We start from the raw sequence: 18,645 nt of genomic DNA, 5'->3' as shown, positions 1-18,645 counted from the left end.
GAGTCGGACATGACTGAGCGACTGAACTGAACTGAACTGAACTGAAGCTGCCAAACATTACACAGTTACTAAGGAGTGGAGCTGTGGTTCGAATCCAGCAGACTGATTCCAGATCTTTGGCTTTTATATTTATATCATTATTTCCCAAAGTACAAATTTTGGAAAGCAATTGCAAGGATATTAGAGATTTTTAAAAGAAAAAAAAAGCTTAAATTAACTAAATAAAGTTGGTGAGTATTGGGCTAAATAAATGGGTTTCTTTCACATATTATTTCTCAGAGTCTAAAAGTTCATGTGCTTTACAAATCTCTAAAAGACAATTGCAGAATATAATATTTCCAAACCTCCTTGAACACAAAACTCTTGTTGGTACAGTCTCTTTGCACGTGTGTGTGCATGCGTGTGTGTGCATGCATGCGTGTGTGTGCATGCATGCGTGTGTGTGCATGCATGCGTGTGTGTGCGTGCTCAGTACTGTCCAACTCTTTGTGATCACTGTTTTGCAAGCTAAGCCTCTGAAATGATGGTCTGCAAATCAGTTGTCTGTAAAGTGGTCTACCTCCCTGCCTGCTGAGGCCAAGCTTTTACTTCCCTTTTTCAGGACTGGGTGAAAGAGGAAGTCTCTACAGAGAAGAGGCCAAGAGTAAGCTGCCACTATATATCTGTGTTTACTTTAAAAATGATCATTCCAAGTAAATGGTAATAGCTTTCTGGGGAAAAATGTAGCCATTTATATGAAAACCCTCTTGATCTTGGGGTGTTCAAAACAAACCATTAGGGTAGAAAGAAAATATTAGAATGTCCATTTAAAACTTCTCACATGTAATTTTTTCCATATGTTTTATTATACAGATGTCTGGCAGCCCACTCCGGTGTTCTTGCCTGGAGAATCCCAGGGATGGCGGAGCCTGGTTGGCTGCTGTCTGTGGGGTCGCATAGCGTCGGACACGACTGAAGCGACTTAGCAGCAGCAGCAGCATACTTATAAACATTATATATATTCAAGAATATATTGACAATGTGTATTTTATATTTATGTATAAATATAATTATATATTATAAATGATATTGAAATGGTAACATGTGTATATAATTTACAAATAATATATATGTATTGAGGTTGGGTTATAATAATATTGAGGGGATCACCTAGCCATACATATGAAAAGCCCTAAATTTCCTTATGTTCTTTGACCTGGTAATTTCAGTTCTTGGTATATATTTGATTTATCCTAAAGAAATAAACTTGCATGTGTATAAATATTTTACTACAGGAGATATTTATTGAAGAAGTGCCGTGAGCATCAAAAACAGTCCAAATACTCAATAATTGGAGATTGGTTACATTAATCATGGAATTTCCATATAAAGAATCTTAACAGGGAGTTATTAAAAATAATGTAGTAGTAGAATATATTACTGACTAGAAAAAACACATGATTTTGTAAGTTAAAAAACAGACAGATGACAAAAGATTATTGAGTTTATATGCCTGGAAGAAAGGACTGACTAGAGTGATAAACCAAAATGTTCGTAATGGTAGCTCTTAGTGGTACAATAAGGGGAAATTTTATGCTTCCATGTGTTATCCTAAGTTTTATACAATAAATGTATATTTTTGAGTAGGCACTATATTTATGTTTCAATATTTGCAGTTATAAAAGGTATACAGTAACAAAGTCTACTTTCCTAGTCCTATCCCCCAGACAACCCATTTCTTTCTCCAATAGCATCCACTAGTATTGGTTTCTTGTGTATCTTTCCAAGGATCTGTTGATAAAGTTTGTATAAATATATATACATACATTGTTTTTGTTTTATGACACAAATAATAGCATACAATACACTGCTTTGTACACATCTATTATTTCACCCATGTCGGGGGGTATATCTGTAGAAGACATTCCTACATGCTGAAAGTATGCATTTGGTCAAAGAGAGTATGCATTTGTCATTTGGATAAATATTGCTATATTGTCCTCTGAAGTTATAAAAAAGAAAATATTTTCATGATTGCTTCCAGTACTTTAATGGTTTGAGTTTTTTTTAACATTTCAATTTAGATCCATTTACATTTTTATCCTGGCTTAATGGATAGTTAATAAGAAAAACAAATTATTTAAAATATTAAATTCCTCACTCGTAGTGGAAATTAAAGTGCTGCTCATCCCCATCTGTTAGATCACAGGTTCTGGAGGCAAATAAGGATCTCTTACAGAGGTTCAGCTTACGCCGTGGTTGAGTAACATAGCCAGACTTCTGCTTGCCTGTGTGTGGTTTTATTTGCTTCCAGAGTCTCATGGTAGTAAAGAGGCAAGCCTTGAGAGCTTGATTTCCACCTTCAAATGAATTGTTCACTTCAATAGACCTCAAGTCGCTGTTTGGATTTTTCTTCTGAAATATTGTAAGTTGCTTTCATCATTTAAATAAGAAGGGACCTCCCCTGCAGTACTTGTGTGTGCGTATGGGCTGCATGAATTTGTATAGGACAATATGAGAGCTCATAGGAAGAGAACTAAGAATTTACTCCTGTAGAGGTTTGGGAGGCCTGGTAAACCTAAGCAGCTGTACTGAAATGTCAGATGGATTTGCACAGCTGACTCAAGCTGCCGAAGAGAGGAGCATAGTAGTTCCATAAATTGACCCTCTCCAACCAAGCCCTGCTTAATATAGTTACGGCATGAACTTAGTTGCAGTCACCCCTAGCAGCTCAGCAAGCACCACTGGGGTTCTTGGGGGAGAGGGAAATCTCCTAAAGGTGGTATTGACCTGGGACACTTACTAACTGGGGGAACTTCTTGAGAGAGTTTTTTCTTTTTTTAAATCTTTGTTGATTATTTCTCCTCTTGTAGTAAGACGGAAAAGTATTGAAAAGAGTCATGTCAGAACATGGCAGGAATTCAGATCAAGAAGAAATCGAAGGGGAGATTGATGAAGAAGAAATCTTGGCCAACTTGTCCCCAGAAGAGCTCAAAGAACTACAGTCGGAAATGGAGGTGATGGCCCCTGACCCCAGGCTTCCCGTGGGAATGATTCAGAAGGATCAGACCGACAAGCCACCAACAGGGAACTTCGACCATAAATCTCTCGTTGATTATATGTATTGGCAAAAGGCATCCAGACGCATGCTGGAAGACGAACGTGTTCCTGTCACCTTTGTGCCAACCAAGGTATGTGGGGATTTGTGTACAAGGGAGAAATGGCTTCCTGGCCTGGGCCAACGCGTGTCCCTGTTGTAATTGTCTTTTCTCAAGACTCAATGTTTTGTCTTGTTTTGTTGACGTTTATACGTAAATCATAATATTTAATCCTATGCCAGATCAGAACTTTCTAGAACACTTACATAGTATAATTGGGAGGAAACAAGTGGTAATTTCTTGTAAATATCTCTTTTTAAAAAATGCTGGGGGTTTCTTGTGCAGGAAAACCTATATTCTGTAGGCATGAAATTAATATTTCATTAATTAACTCATAACCCAGAAGCATTTGTCTTTTATGCTTTTTTTGACTCACAGGGCCCTTTACGATGCTGAAGAAAGCTCTTTGTCCTCTTCGGGTATATGTGTACATATGCACTATTTCACATACAGTCTCAAGTGTGTCACAGTCCCCCTGAAATTCAGCCACACACCCTGCAATTAAACCAAGTTCAGTAACGAAAAATCCAACAATACCACAGTGCACTGGGTATCAGTGGTGAATTTAGAAGTTGATCCTATTAAGCTGTTTTAAAGATAGTTCTTTCTTTAAATATGTTCCTTATATGAAAACTAGAAGTGCATGTCAGCATATTTTTTTAATGTTTCACTTAAAAGTGACTTGGCAAAAAGAAAACAGAGATCCTCACAGGTAAATCTCTTGTAGTTATGCCTGCTGATTTATTTTTGGTAGGTACCTCTTGTCACATTACCATCATGCTAGCTGAAATTTTAGGAAACTTAAAAACTGATTTCATGGTCAGGAGAGTTTAAACATGTACTACACTTAAGAAAATAAGTTGCTGGCTTGATCAGGTTAGCGTTTAAGATACAATTTATAGACAGTTTGCAACTCGAGTAAAAGCCAATTCTACATGAATACCAGTTTCCGAGAAAAACAAACTTGGGTACTTCTAACAGTTTTCTTCCTTTTGTATAATTTAAACAGCTTAATGGTTGGCTCCCCCTGTTGAGACAAATGAGAAATGCAGAGAAAACTTTAGGTAGTTTACAAGTCAACTGTCAATTCCAACCTATAATGTTATGAGCAGTAAAATCAAGGTCTTTCTTTTTTTTAATTTTAGGCTTATTTTTTATTGAAATAATATTGGTTTATAACACAGGTTTCACGTATACAACATTATACGTTTCTATTTCTACATATAGTGTTATTCTCAGTTGCTAAGTCATGTCTGATTCTTTGCAACCCCATGGATTGTAGCCCGCCAGGTACTGTCTATGGAATTCTCCAGGCTAGAATACTGGAATGGGTTGCTATTTCCTGCTCCAGGGGATCTTCCTGACCCAAGGATCGAATCCATGTCTTCTATGTCTTCTGCATTGGTAGGTGGATTCTTTATGACTGAGCCACCTGGGAAGATCCGTATACAGAATGCTCACCTTTAAAAATTTAGTTCCCATCTGTAGCCGTATAATTGACCCCCTTTACCTGTTTCCTCCTCCACAGATTAAGTTCTTGCTCACATAAGCCTCTGTGTCAAACTGTTACACCAGCTTTCAAAATGACACCTATGAGGTAAACATCCTTTATGGGAAAGTGTGTAATTAATGTGTCAACATCTAATAAACATTATTGATAATAGATTATTATTTTCCTTTCCAAACTAAGAAGTTTTTTTTTTTTCTCTAAATCTCTGATAATTTTGTCCCCTTTTACAGCTAGCTTTGCCTCCTAGAACTTTCCTTCCAAAGGAACTGGACTGGAAAGGCTGTGCCTGAAGCATCTGGGTAGTTTTCACAGAGCTAAACAGACAAAAAATCAAAGACAAGGGTTTTGGTATATTCTAAAATATCAAACTGCTCTCATTTCCCCCTCAATATCTTTCATTTTCAGGGAAATTTGTTGTGCACATTATATTAGATTGCAAACATATTAGGTATGTAAATTTTGGTTAGGCCAATAAAGAAATTATTATGTACCACAGAGCTATGAATACAAAATTCCTATTCAGCTGTATACAAAACAAAGACATCAGTGAATGGATAAATAATCCCATAATGTTTTCAAAAATAACTTTAACTACTTCTGGAACTGAACACTATCTTTAAAAACAATAGAGGATCTGAAAACAAAATTAACTGCGTTTCATTTTAATACATGGGATGAGAAAAACACAACCAAAAAAATGTGTGTCTGTGCCTGTGTGTACCTATAAAAATTTACCTTTATTTTGGTTGTATTTGCCTGTGAAACAACTAACAAAGACATATTTCATTTCAGAAAAAAAATCTCAGTTTAGAATTATGTAAAAAGTTAAAATCCCCCATCCCTTCCTCAATTACCTCTCTTCCTCAAGGATAACTATTAATTTGATAAACATTACAACAGTCTGTTTTTCATATACATTTACAAGCATATATTGTGTACATGCATACATATTCATATGTACACATAAATACACATGTAAACAAAAAGAATACTATACCTGGAGCTTATTTGCTTATTTTTTTCCACTGAGTAATAAATCTTTTTATTATCTCCAGTAGATACTGCTCTTCTTCATATTTCTTCACTGCTGCGTATTCTAACCATTCTAAATTTTCTTTTAGGAAAAAGCTCAAGAACAGCATGAAGCAATAGACAAAAGCAATAAAAATATGTCCCAGTATTTAAAAGAAAGACTTAACAGTGAAATCGCTGCACATAAAAGAGGATCACAGGGCAGTGACAATGTCCAAGAAACAGATAATGATGATGAGGAAGATAATGAAGATGAGGAGGAAGATGAAGAAGACGATGCAGAAGAGGAAGGAAAAGAAGACAGTGAAGAGAGTGACGAAACAAAAAGAGGAGAGGAACGTGAAGTAAAGGAGCAAATCAGAAATGGTGAGAACACCTGCCGACAGGTGACTAAAGGCAGAGCAGAGGCTCAAGACAAAACTGAGAAAAAAATATCGAAATTAGACCCCAAGAAGTTAGCTCTAGATACCAGTTTTTTGAAGGTAAGTGCAAGGCCCTCCGGAAACCAAACCGACCTGGATGGGAGCTTAAGGCGAGTGAGACAGAATGACCCTGACATGAAGGAACTCAACCTGAACAACATTGAAAACATCCCCAAAGAAATGTTGCTGGACTTTGTCAACTCAATGAAGAAAAACAAACACGTCAAAACCTTCAGTTTAGCGAACGTGGGTGCGGATGAGAATGTCGCATTCGCCTTGGCTAACATGTTGCGTGAGAATAGGAGCATTACCACACTCAACATAGAGTCCAATTTCATCACAGGCAAGGGCATCGTGGCCATCATGCGGTGTCTCCAGTTTAACGAGACGCTCACTGAACTTCGGTTTCACAATCAGAGGCATATGCTGGGCCACCACGCCGAAATGGAAATAGCCAGGCTTTTGAAAGCGAACAACACTCTCCTGAAGATGGGCTACCATTTTGAGCTTCCGGGTCCCCGAATGGTGGTAACCAATCTGCTCACCAGGAATCAGGATAGACAAAGGCAGAAAAGGCAAGAAGAACAGAAACAGCAGCAGCTCAAAGAGCAGAGGAAGTTAATAGCCATGTTGGAGAACGGGCTGGGGCTGCCCCCTGGGATGTGGGAGATGCTGGGAGGACCGATGCCGGATTCCCGGATGCAGGAGTTCCTACAGCCTCCTGCTTCTCGACCTCCCAACCCCCAAACAGTCCCCTTCGGTCGACAAAATGAAGCAATGAAAAAGCCATCGCAGCCGCCGAAGTACAGGACGGACCCCGACTCCTTCCGCGTGGTGAAGCTGAAGAGGATCCAGCGCAAATCTCGGATGCCAGAAGCCAGAGAGCCACCTGAGAAAACCAACCTCAAAGATGTGATCAAAACACTTAAACCCGTGCCGAGAAATAGGCCACCCCCGTTGGTGGAAATTACCCCCAGAGATCAGCTCTTGAACGACATTCGTCACAGTAACATCGCCTATCTTAAACCTGTAAGTAGGAGGAGGGAGAAATGGTGAACATGGGGCCACAGTAAAGCTCTCCCAACTCTATTCCCTGTTTGTTTTAACACCAGGACATTCTCACTAATTGTCACTAACTGAGGGAAACCTGTCAGCATTACTGGTAGATTTAAATTATTGGTTATCCTCAAAGACACAATCTATATGACTGCTCGAACAAGCATACTAACAGCCCACATTTATGAAGCGCTGAGTAGGGGCCACATCCATTATATGGACTAACTCTTACAATCACCTTAACAATCCTATAAGGTAGGTATTATTATTCTCCCTATTTTATAAGAAGGAAATGGAGGCTTAGAGATGTTAAATAACATTTCTAGAAGAAAAGACTCAGAAGTGGTAGAGTTGACTTTGAAATTCAGTCCTGAGCATCCCTGGTCAAGCTTTTGTTCGCTTCTGCCACACAGAACTGACAAGCTGAGATCCCCAGGGAACTGCTGCAGGAATAAGTAAGAATGAGGCCTAATTAGGCCAGTCATTTGTGGATAAGTGCTTCTGTAGGGCTTTAAAAAGTTCTTTTTCAGTAGATGAATGGATACCACCTGCTATTGCAATTATACTCTTTATATTTTAGGTAGGCGGACAATAATAAATTTAAGATTAATGTCTCCATGAATAGATGGAGTTTTAAAATATTTTACTGTTATTTCAGTTTTCTTATTATGACTATTACTACTGCTGATAGACAAAAATGTTCCATTCCTTTCAGCTTAAGTTACAGAAATAAATTTTTTTATAGTCATTACTATGAGGGGATTTATAGAGGCTGAAAGATGTGTGTCCAATGGCCACCAGTGGTTGATAATTAACTGCATTGTTTTAAAATCTAATACGTAATTTAGTCACGATATTACATTAATAAAATAGTCAATATGTTATGCCATTAGAGAGTCACAGTTTTTTCAAGATAGTTTTTTTTTTTACCATTTCCATGTAAGCTTGTTTTTTTCCCTGCTTTAAAGAGATTTATATTCTAAAACAATACAGGGAGTTTGCTGGCAGCCCAGTGGTTAGGATTTAGCACTCTCATAGCTGAGGGCCCAGGTTCAATCCCTAGTCCATGAACTAAGATCCTTCAAGCTGTACTGCATGGCTCCCTGCAAAAAAATCCACAAATATGATTGTTACTTATTCACATATATATGTATGTCCCTTATTCCCATCCCCTGGAAATACAGAATTGACAATATTTCATTTTTCTAAATTGAAGACAACTTTCAACTGTGACTTAGAGGTATTCTGAGTCTTCCTGTGGCAGGGGCCAGGCTGGGAGTGCTAGAGGTCACATGAGATCGGGCAGAAGATCTCTGCCTGCCCTTGGGCACAACATCAACACTTTCTGCACCTGCTCTTCTCCAGGCAGCCAGACCTCTGCAGGGGGTGAATCAGGGTGCTGTTTTGAGAGAGGCTAGGGCTATCACTCTGTAACCAGTTGTCAAAGCAAATCCTGGCTGCCGTGGTGGCTAGACAGTCAGAAAATAGCATTGGTCCGAAAAGAATAAAGAGAAGTCTTTTTAAAATCTGCATTAAAGGTGGAATGTAGACCCAGAGTAGACAAGAGGATGAAGGTTAAATGATCATCTGACCCCTCTCTCTGCCTTCTGAAGGAATATGAAATAAAAAAAGTGAAAGTGATAGTCTATCAGTCATGTCCGAGTCTTTGCACCCCATGGACTGTAGCCTACCAGGCTCCTTTGTTTGTAGAATTCTCCAGGCAGGAATACTGGAGTGGGTAGCCATTCTGTTCTCCAGGGAATCTTTTCGACCCAGGGATCAAACCCAGGTCTCCCTCATTGAAGGCAGATTATTTTTCATCTGAGCGACCAGGGAAGCCCTCTGAAGGAATAGTCTACCAAGCAAATCTGCTTTGCCTGGAGTTGGCTGAATTTCATCCATCCATTTGTAATAAATATTTGTTTCGTGCTGCCATGTGTCAGGCACCATGAGCAGTGAATAAGACAGGTATAGTCTTAACTTCATGGAGCTTACAGTGTTGGTTTTATCATTTTCATGGTCAAGATACTCTGCCTTTTAGTCAACTGAGGACGCTTCAGCTTTGAGTCTAGATTCTAGAGCAAAAGGTATTAAGATAAATTCGCGGTAATAATTACCAAACTGTCACACTCTAGTAAGTACTACATTTTCCATTTTCAATCACTTCTTGATTGGTATCAGTTTTAAGTTGTGTTTGTGTTTTTAATGTCCACTCAGAAAGAAAAATATGCAGCAAAGTGAACTCTGACACAGTTTGTGAATGGTGGTCTTGTACATCAGTCTTTGCTTTGAAATGTCTTTTATTTATTCCAAGGGATTGACATCTTCTCCTGCTTTCAGTTGCCTGGCTTGGCTTGCAATAGACATCTCTTGATATGTATCTTAGATACAAAATATCACACAACTTCATCAGCCTGGTCCTATAAAATGCTCTGCAAGAAAAATGTGAAAATGCATCATCCAGCTGACAAAAATTCACTTGACTGACATCAATTCGCTCTGTACTGCTGCATTTTTGCTCCTTGCTGCATACATAATAAATGTCTGCTTTAATGCTGACTCTTAGTGTAATCTCTCTTAAAAGACATTTTTTATCTTTTTCTTTTGAAATCATTTGGAATGTGTGGAAGTTCAAAAGAGTAGAAAGAATTCTTACAGACCCAACACAATTTGTCCTATTTGCTTTGTCATTCTTTAAGGGTATTTTAAATACCTCTGCGTGTGTTTAATTCCAACAGGGCACAGAGCTCAGTGGAAGTGCTAATGGTATGAAAAGCTATACTGTGTTTTTGCGCCTGCCTGCACCCACTCCAGTGTTCTTGCCTGGAGAATCCCAGGGATGGGTGAGCCTAGTGGGCTGCCATCTATGGGGTCGCACAGAGTCAGACATGACTGAAGCAACTTAGCAGCAGCAGCAGCAGCCAGCTACTATAAAACACTATTGACTGTGAGGTGCTTTCTGATGTAGGGGATATGGAAACATCAGAAAATGCGCATCTTAGACTTGGTGAAATATTATAAACGCCATCTGTGGTGAAATTTCAGGATCTCAGCAGAAAAGAGCTATTTTTTCCTGGTCACACGAGACACAGCAACAGTCACTTTAAGGAGGTAAAACTCAAGATTATGGGAGGTCCCCCTCCCCACTTGATTGGAGGACGGAGATGTTCTTTAAACCACCAGATTTTCAAATATGAAGTTAAAACTCAATTTGGAAATCTTGTCATTCTTTCTACTGATGTTCCTAAATAAAATGCTGAATGTCCATAAACAACTTATTTACTCTTAAAGGAAAAAAAGTTTTTTTTCTCTCATGGACTTGGAGATATTATTTTTGTATTTTCTAGAGCATAGATCATGAAGTACTCAGTTTATATTTTAAATTTATGTTTTTTTTCCTTTTAATATTTATTCTCTCCCCATCACATGCTTCTGGCTTGGGATTCCAGAATTGAAGTTGCTAGCAGAAAATAAAGGACAAAATCTGTATTCTTTCTTGGCTGAAGTGCTGCCTCCTCCAAGAAGTTGCCTGTTTAAATCAGTTTAAGAGAGATGTATTCTGTGGGCCAGGTATTGAAAGCTAGTGGACTTAAAACCCAACCTGCAGGCCTGTTTTGTTTGGCTTGAGTGTTATTATACAAATTATAAAATATCACACGATAACCAGGTATCTGGCAGCATTTGAAACATCAGATCCAGCCACATGGGGCCTGCATATGCATGGTACAAATAAGCTGAATTGGTGGTAGTTTCTCCCTTGAGATAGGTATTGGACTCTCCATTTTAAACTCAGTCTCCACCATGCCCTACTGCTTAATACCTGGCCTTTTTCACTCATTTGGATTGCTTATTGGACTCCTGTAGAATTTTTTAGTTTGTTGTGTTGTTGTGTTTAGCTGTGTTTTAAAGGACTTTGTCTTATCTAACTGAATTTATTAATCACTAATTTATTTCCCTCTGAGTTGATAACTCTGAGTCAATATGATGCCAGCCCAAAAGAAAGATGTTAGGCTTATATAGACATATCCTTCATTGATAAATATATGATTTCCTTTCATCTTAAAAATTTTGGTGATCTGCTCACTGCCAGCCATCCCAGATGAGTATCTGTACTTGCACTAAGATAGAAATCTCACCTGCAGAAACTATATAATTTACAGAGACCAAATGCATTTATATCATACGCAACTTTTGGAAGTGAAAGTGTCAGTTGCTCAGTTGTGTCCTACTCTTTGCAACCCCGTGGACTGTAGCCCACCAGGCTCCTGTGTCCATGGGGATTTTCTAGGCAAGAATACTGGAGTGGGTAGCCATTCCTTTTCTAGGGGATCACAGGTTTGATCCCTGAGTCAGGAAGATCCCTTGGAGGAGGGCATAGCAACCCACTCCAGTATTCTTGCCTGGAAAATCCCCGTAGACAGAGGAGCCTGGTGGGCTACAGTACATGGGTTGCAAAGAGTTGGATACAACTGAGCAACTAACACTATGCAGTCTTTCAGTTCAGTTCAGTTCAGTCGCTCAGTTGTGTCTGACTCTTTGTGACCCCATGAATTGCAGCATGCCAGGCCTCCCTGTCCATCACCAACTCCCAGAGCTTATTCAAACTCATGTCCATTGAGCTGGTGATGCCATCCAACCATCTCATCCTCTGTCATCCTCTTCTCCCACCTTCTATCTTTCCCAGCATCAGGGTCTTTTCCAATGAGTCAGTTCTTCGCATCAGGTGGCCTAAGTATTGGAGTTTCAGCTTCAACATCAGTCCTTCCAGTGAATATTCAGGACTGATTTCCTTTAGGATGGACTGGTTTGATCTCCTTGCAGTCTAAGGGACTCTCAAGAGTCTTTTCCAACACCACAGTTCAAAAGCATCAATTCTTTGGCACTCAGCTTTCTTTATAGTCCAACTCTCACATCTATCCATACATGACTACTGGAAAAACCATAGCCTTGACTAGACGGACCTTTGTTGGTAAAGTAATGTCTCTGCTGTTTAATATGCTGTCTAGGTTGATCATAACTGTCTTCCAAGGAGCAAGCATCTTTTAATTTCATGGCTGCAATCACCATCTGCAGTGATTTTGGAGCCCCCCAAAATAAAGTCTGCCACTGTTTCCACTGTTTCTCCATCTATTTGCCATGAAGTGACGGGACCGGATGCCATGATCTTAGTTTTCTGAATGTTGAGCTTTAAGCCAACTTTTTCACTCTCCTCTTTCACTTTCAGCAAGAGGCTCTCAGTTCCTCTTCACTTTCTGCCATAACGGTGGTGTCATCTGCATATCTGAGGTTATTGATATGTCTCCCAGCAATCTTGATTCCAGCTTGTGCTTCATCCAGCCCAGCATTTCTTATGATGTACTCTGCATATAAGTTAAATAAGCAGGGTGACAATATACAGCCTTGACGAACTCCTTTTCCTATTCGGAACCAGTCTGTTGTTCCATGACCAGTTCTAACTGTTGCTTCCTGACCTGCATACATATTTCTCAAGAGGCAAGTCAGGTGGTCTAGTATTCCCATCTGTTTCAGATTTTTCCACAGTTTGTCGTGATCCACACAGTCAAAGGCTTTGGCATAATCCATAAAGCAGAAATAGATGTTTTTCTGGAACTCTTGCTTTTTCTATGATCCAGTGGATGTTGGCAATTTGATCTCTTGTTCCTCTGCCTTTTCTAAAACCAGCTTGAACATCTGGAAATTCATGGTTCACATATTGTTGAAACCTGGCTTGGAGAATTTTGAGCATTACTTTACTAGTGTGTGAGATGAGTACAATTGTACAGTAGTTTGAACATTCTTTGACATTGCCTTTCTTTGGGATTGGAGTGAAAACTGATCTTTTCCAGACCCGTGGCCACTGCTGAGTTTTCCAAATTTGCTGACATGCTGAATGCAGCACTTTCACAGCATCATCTTTTAGGAATTGAAATAGCTCAACTGGAATTCCATCACCTCCACTAGCTTGGTTCATAGTGATACTTCCTAAGGCTCACTTGACTTCACATTCCAGGATGTTTGGCTCTAGGTGAGTGATCACACCCTCGTGATTATCTGGGTCATGAAGATCTTTTTTGTATAGTTCTTCTGTGTATTCCTCCCACCTCTTCTTAATGTCTTCTGCTTCTGTTAGGTCCATAGCATTTCTGTCCTTTATTGAGCCCATCTTTGCATGAAATGTTCCCTTGCTATCTCTAATTTTCTTGACGAGATCTCTAGTCATTCCCATTCTATTGTTTTCCTCTGTTTCTTTGCACTGATCACCGAGGAAGGCTTTCTTATCTCTCCTTGCTATTCTTTGGAACTCTGCATTCAGATGCTTATATCTTTCCTTTTCTCTTTTGCTTTTCACATCTCTTCTTTTCCTGGCTATTTGTAAGTCCTCCTCAGATGGACATTTTGCTTTTTAGCATTTCTTTTTCATGGGGATGGTCTTGATCCCTGTCTCCTGTATAATGTCATGAACCTCTGTCCGTATTTCATCAGGCACTCTGTCTATCAGATCTAGTCCCTTAAATCTATTTCTAACTTCTACTGTATAATCGTAAGGGATTTGATTTAGGTCATACCTGAATGGTCTAGTGGTTTTCCCTACTTTCTTCAATTTAAGTCTAAATTTGGCAATAAGCATTCATGATCTGAGCCACAGTCAGCTCCCGGTCTTGTTTTTGCTGACTGTATAGAGCTTCTCCACCTTTGGCTGCAAAGAATATAATCAGTCTGATTTTGGTGTTGCCCATCTGGTGATGTCCACGTGTAGAGTCTTCTCCTGTGTTGTTAGAAGAGGGTGTTTGCTATTACCAGTGCGTTGCTATGCAATCTTGGTGCCAATGAAACAAGACAACTGTTTTAATGTGTCCAGGTTCAGTTGCTCAATCGTGTCCAACTCTTTGTGACCCTGTGAACTGTAGTTCACCAGGCTCCTCTGTCTATGAGATTTTCCAGGCAAGAACATTGGAGTGGTGCCCATTTCCTTCTCCAGGGGATCTTCTGACTCACTGATTGAACCTACATGTTTGGCATCTCCGTTATTGGCAGGCAGATTCTTTTACCACTGTGCCACCTGGGAAGCCCAACTGTTTTATTATTCACTTAAGTTTACTTTTGGCTCACTTATATGTATCTAGATTGGTTTCAGCCAAGTGCCTAAAGACACAATTAAGTTTTTCCTTCAGAACGATTTCAGGATAATAATTTCCGAAGCAGCTTTAGTTAGCCAAAAGACTCTATGACACATTAGCAGTCATTATGAGTACAAAAATTTAAGATTATAGACTCCTGGGTTTTCATCGCTGGCCATTTTTTCTTTGCCTCATTTATTATATCTTGTTTCTTTTGAACTAAGATTTCTAGATTCTATCCTTTTGCAGTTTTCTCCTTTTCCCCATCTTGTCTTCTTTCTTTGTTTCAATTATCATAAAATCTAGGATAATCCCCAAGTTTCCTTTCCCTTTAAGTCACTCAGGGTTTTCTTAGTACCTTTATTCAATCTGTCCCCAAATCAAGCTTCCCCTTTCTAGATCTGTAGTTGTTTTTTCTGGTTCCCGATTTTTCACGTTGTCTCCATTCTCTCGTACATTCAGGTCTAAGGCCCCAAATGTTGTTTGTTGCTGTCTGGTGCTAAGTCACGTCCAACTCTTTTGCGACTCCATGGACTGTAGGCTGCCAGGATTTTCTGTCCATGGAATTCTCCAGGCAAGAATACTGGAGTGGGTAGCCATTCCCTTCTTCAGGGGATCTTCCTGACCCAGGGATTGAACCCTTGTCTCCTGCTTGGCTGGAGGATTCTTTATCACTGAGCCATCTGGGAACACAAAAACCCCCAGAATTCTCTTCATTTCCTTCCTTTTTTCTGTCCATATTTTTGCCTAAAACAAAACAAAATACAAGAAAAACACCATGAACCCAAACCCAAGAGAATCTTCAAGAGTCAAGGCCAAATCTAGAATAGAGCTTGAGCAATGTTACACTCTTTATGGAGGGAGTCTCCATGGAAGAAAGCAATGTAACATTTCAAACTCATCTCAAAGGAGCATAAGTGGACCAGAATTATACAGACCAGGAGCTGCCGTTCCCTGATACCAAGTGGGAAAAAAAAGAAATTTTTATGAACAACTTTTTAAAATCTATGATAGTGATTCTCACATTTTAGCATGTATCACAATCACCTGGAAGATAGAGTACAGATTACTGAGCCCTTCTCCAGAGTTTCTGATTCAGTAGGTCTTGGATGGGGTCTGAGAATTTGCATTTCTGACATGTTCTTGGCAGTGCTGATGCTGCTTACTTGAAGGCCACACTTGGACACTCACAGTTCAGTGACATCCATGGCAAACCTTATCTCCTGATGCCTCGGGTTGACAGCTCTCACTGACACAGCGTTAGGTCTCCTAGTGGATTCCGAGTTCCTCAAGATAAATCTTCCCCATCTCTGTCCCAGGCACCCACTGAGGTGTTGACCTGGAACAGGAACTCCATTTGGGTGTGCTGAATTAAATAACCCCTACTAAAACGGGTCTTCTCATCCTGCCCAATTGCTCCCAGTCACTGGGTGTATGTCTGTGTGTGGGTACACTGTGTAATGTTATACACACACTTAAAAAAAAACAAACTATTTTTAACCAACAAGTGAAGGGGGAACAGGGCCCCCTAACAATAATGTGAGTAGATTCTTGTTTGTTGAAAGTTTTATAATATCAGATCTAGTTATCTTTTCCTTATTTCTTTTTCAGTCTTTTGTGGTCTGCTTAGAAATGACTTTTTAAAATCTTATTTGAATATTTGCCTTTCTTCCTACTTTTGGTTTATAAAAAATATTCCATATTATAGATGAATTAAATGGTTGGATTTTAGAAGTAAGTAGGAAACAAGAAGTCTGCTATTTTATTTCTTTGCCAAGTAGCTAACCACGGATCCATGACTCATTCTTTTTCCCAGTGATCTGAACTCCCAACTTGGTCACATTTTAAATATGTCACTATGTCTCCAGGTTTAGTATGTTGGGTCATTGTCATGTTTTGCTCTTGAAAATATTTTTATTAATTGGGAACCCATCTATGCATATATATAAATATATGAAATAAGCCTACTATGAACGTATTTTTTTCCATTTTACAGTGGAAAGAACACAGTTTTGACTCTCTATTGCAGCTTTGCAATTAATTTAAGTAACTGGCATTATATATTTTACTGATGTTCTTCTCTGATGGTGTTCTCCTTGGGTGACCCCTACCAAATTGCAGTCACACCCCTCCCCTCCTGAAAGTCTGGCACGAGGGAGGGAGAGGGACACAGAAGCACATGGAGGACCCTATGGATTGAAGACCATGCAGGCAACAGCAACACATCCAAGGTTCTCCCCAACGGGTAGGGTATTGGGAAACCTTTTTGTCCAAAGGTTGTAAGCAAAGAACTGGCTGAAGAGAGTCCATAGCAGATGGCTGCAGTGGTCTATCACATGGGCAGTTGGACATGGACAACAGGAGGAAAGATATTTTTAAGTCATTATCATACAAAATCTCAGAGTCCTTTGGACTTTAGTCAGCATTCTCTGAAAGATACTTTCATGGTGGATAAGTCATTCTCCTTAGATATAACACCACTTGAAACCTATTAAGAACTTGCTTTGAGTTGTTCCTACGAAACAAAACACAAACTTGATTTTCAGTCAGACTTACACTACTCTTTTGCAATTTTTTTTTTACCCTTGGAGGGGGCTTCTCCAAATAACATTGTAAAATTTAGTGAGTGTTAAATAAGTAATGCACTTTAAAAAGGAAGGACTTCCCTAGTGGCTCAGATGGTAAAGTGCCTGCCTACAATGTCGGAGACCTGGGTTTGATCCCTGGGTCAGGAAGATCCCCTGGAGAAGGAAATGGCAACCCAATCCAGTACTCTTGCTTGGAAAATCCCATGGACGCAGGAGCCTGGTAAGCTACAGTCCACAGGATCACAGAGTTGGACACAACTGAGCGACTTCACTTCACTTTAAAGTGGAAAGAACATATTTTTATGTCCTTACAGTGGTGTTTATTTGGAGTTGAGATGAGTAATGAAATCAGGCAGGTCCAGGTTCACATCTAGCTCTGCCACTTCCTATCCCTGTGATCTGAAGCAGATTGCCTGTTCTGAGTCGGTCCCCTCTTTACAAGGTGGTCATAAGATGAAATGAGAAAATGCTTTAAAAAGAAGTGTTAGCATTGATTACTAACTTGCATCACTTAATCCTCATGGTAGCCTAGTGAATAAGATACTGTGATTTTATAGCTGAGAGAATTGATGCCCAATACTATGCAACTCCCTGGGGGAGGGCATGGCAACCTACTCTAGTATTGTTGCCTGGAGAATCCCCTGGACAGTGGAGACTGGGGGGCTATAGTCCACGGAGTCACAAAGAGTTGGACATGACTGAAGCAACTGAGCATAGCATAGCATAGAACTATGCGACCAGGCAGATTCTAGCACCTGAACTCTCTTAGTTACATTGTAAGCTTCACCGCGTGCTCAGAGCCCTTGGATCTGTCCCTGTCATCAGTAAACACCTAGTCTGTGGTAACTGTGGTTATTATTGTTGTTTTATCATGATTGGGTGAGGGACACTCTCTGGCAAGAATTTTTAATCCACTTTACACCTTTTGAGGTATGTACATTTTGCCATTTTTGCTGTAAAACATGTGAATAACTAAGATTCATTTTTTCTCCTTTTTTCAAATACTTAAATCACAGGTGCAGCTGCCAAAAGAACTGGCCTAAGAGGCAACAGAATAATCAGGGGAAGAGGGAAGTGATGTAATGACTCTGGGATTAGAACTTGAAGACTGCTTCAGCCGCATACTTCGGGATCCAGGTGGTGGAACTGGGAACATTGCTAGCTGATACGAGTATTTTGTAAAAGGCAGAATTCTTAGCCTGTGACAAAATAGAAGCTGAAAAGGCAGGGGGAGGAGATAAACTATTCACGGCAACATTTTCTACTTCCAATTGGATGGAGTGACTTATCTGAAATTTAGAGTCTTCTAGCAGAAGTTAATATTTTCATAAACCTTTGCTTTATTATTGCTTTCTTCTGGTAAATAATAAATATGATACAGGTGTTAACTATTATATTCCCATTTTTGTTTTCTTCTTCCATCCACTCTGCTGTAATTTATCACACAGTATCTTAAAGAGAACAGAGCATGCTTCACTCTGTGGAAATGTGTAGGGTGAATTGAACTCCAGGCCCTTCAGAAGTTTTGAAATCGAACAATTTGTTCATTACCTCTTCTCTGGAGAATCAGTTGCGATTTCTGGTTTCCAGCCCTGCCTAGCTTTCTGTCTTGGCCATTCCCCTGTGTGTTGGGGGACACTCCGGAGAGGGGTATCATGAAGAGCAAACACTTAAGCCACAGGACATGGAGAAAACAGTGTTTCTGGAAAAAGTAACAGGGAAAACAAACCCTGCTTATATATAAAGCCTTCCCTGTTTGCATACATATAGAGAAAATGGGGG

The 18,645-nt window shown here is 39.6% G+C and overlaps 1 protein-coding gene across 3 annotated transcripts; it reads left to right on the top strand.

Annotated features, from left to right (window-relative positions):
* The first annotated feature begins 2,245 nt into the window (after positions 1 to 2,245).
* On the top strand, positions 2,246 to 18,257 carry LMOD3 (leiomodin 3). 3 transcript variants are annotated; one of them, XM_055414303.2, is made up of 4 exons: positions 2,246 to 2,404; positions 2,853 to 3,170; positions 5,769 to 7,130; positions 17,880 to 18,257. In XM_055414303.2, the coding sequence occupies exons 2-4, from the start codon at positions 2,880 to 2,882 to the stop codon at positions 17,904 to 17,906; spliced, it is 1,680 nt and encodes a 559-aa protein (XP_055270278.2). In that variant the 5' UTR covers positions 2,246 to 2,404; positions 2,853 to 2,879; the 3' UTR covers positions 17,907 to 18,257. The 3 variants fall into 3 exon arrangements, with proteins under 3 accessions (XP_055270278.2, XP_055270277.2, XP_055270279.2); XM_055414304.2 differs by lacking the exon at positions 2,246 to 2,404 and adding an exon at positions 2,661 to 2,758; XM_055414302.2 differs by lacking the exon at positions 2,246 to 2,404 and having other exon boundaries at positions 2,654 to 3,170.
* The last annotated feature ends 388 nt before the right edge of the window (positions 18,258 to 18,645 follow it).

This window comes from Moschus berezovskii, chromosome 24, assembly GCF_049115385.1.
Source record: "Moschus berezovskii isolate FMDL1 chromosome 24, NW_MosBer_1.0, whole genome shotgun sequence".
Taxonomy (NCBI): Eukaryota; Metazoa; Chordata; class Mammalia; order Artiodactyla; family Moschidae; genus Moschus; species Moschus berezovskii.
Note: the sequence above shows the minus strand (reverse complement) of the source record. Positions and strands in the feature narration are given on the sequence as shown.

Excerpts from the sequence above, each read along its gene's own strand:
- LMOD3 (XM_055414303.2), top strand. The coding sequence starts at position 2,880 with ATGTCAGAACATGGCAGGAATTCAGATCAAGAAGAAATCGAAGGGGAG. Across the intron at positions 3,171-5,768 it reads TCACCTTTGTGCCAACCAAG|GAAAAAGCTCAAGAACAGCA; the intron begins GTATGTGGGGAT and ends ATTTTCTTTTAG. Across the intron at positions 7,131-17,879 it reads ACATCGCCTATCTTAAACCT|GTGCAGCTGCCAAAAGAACT; the intron begins GTAAGTAGGAGG and ends CTTAAATCACAG.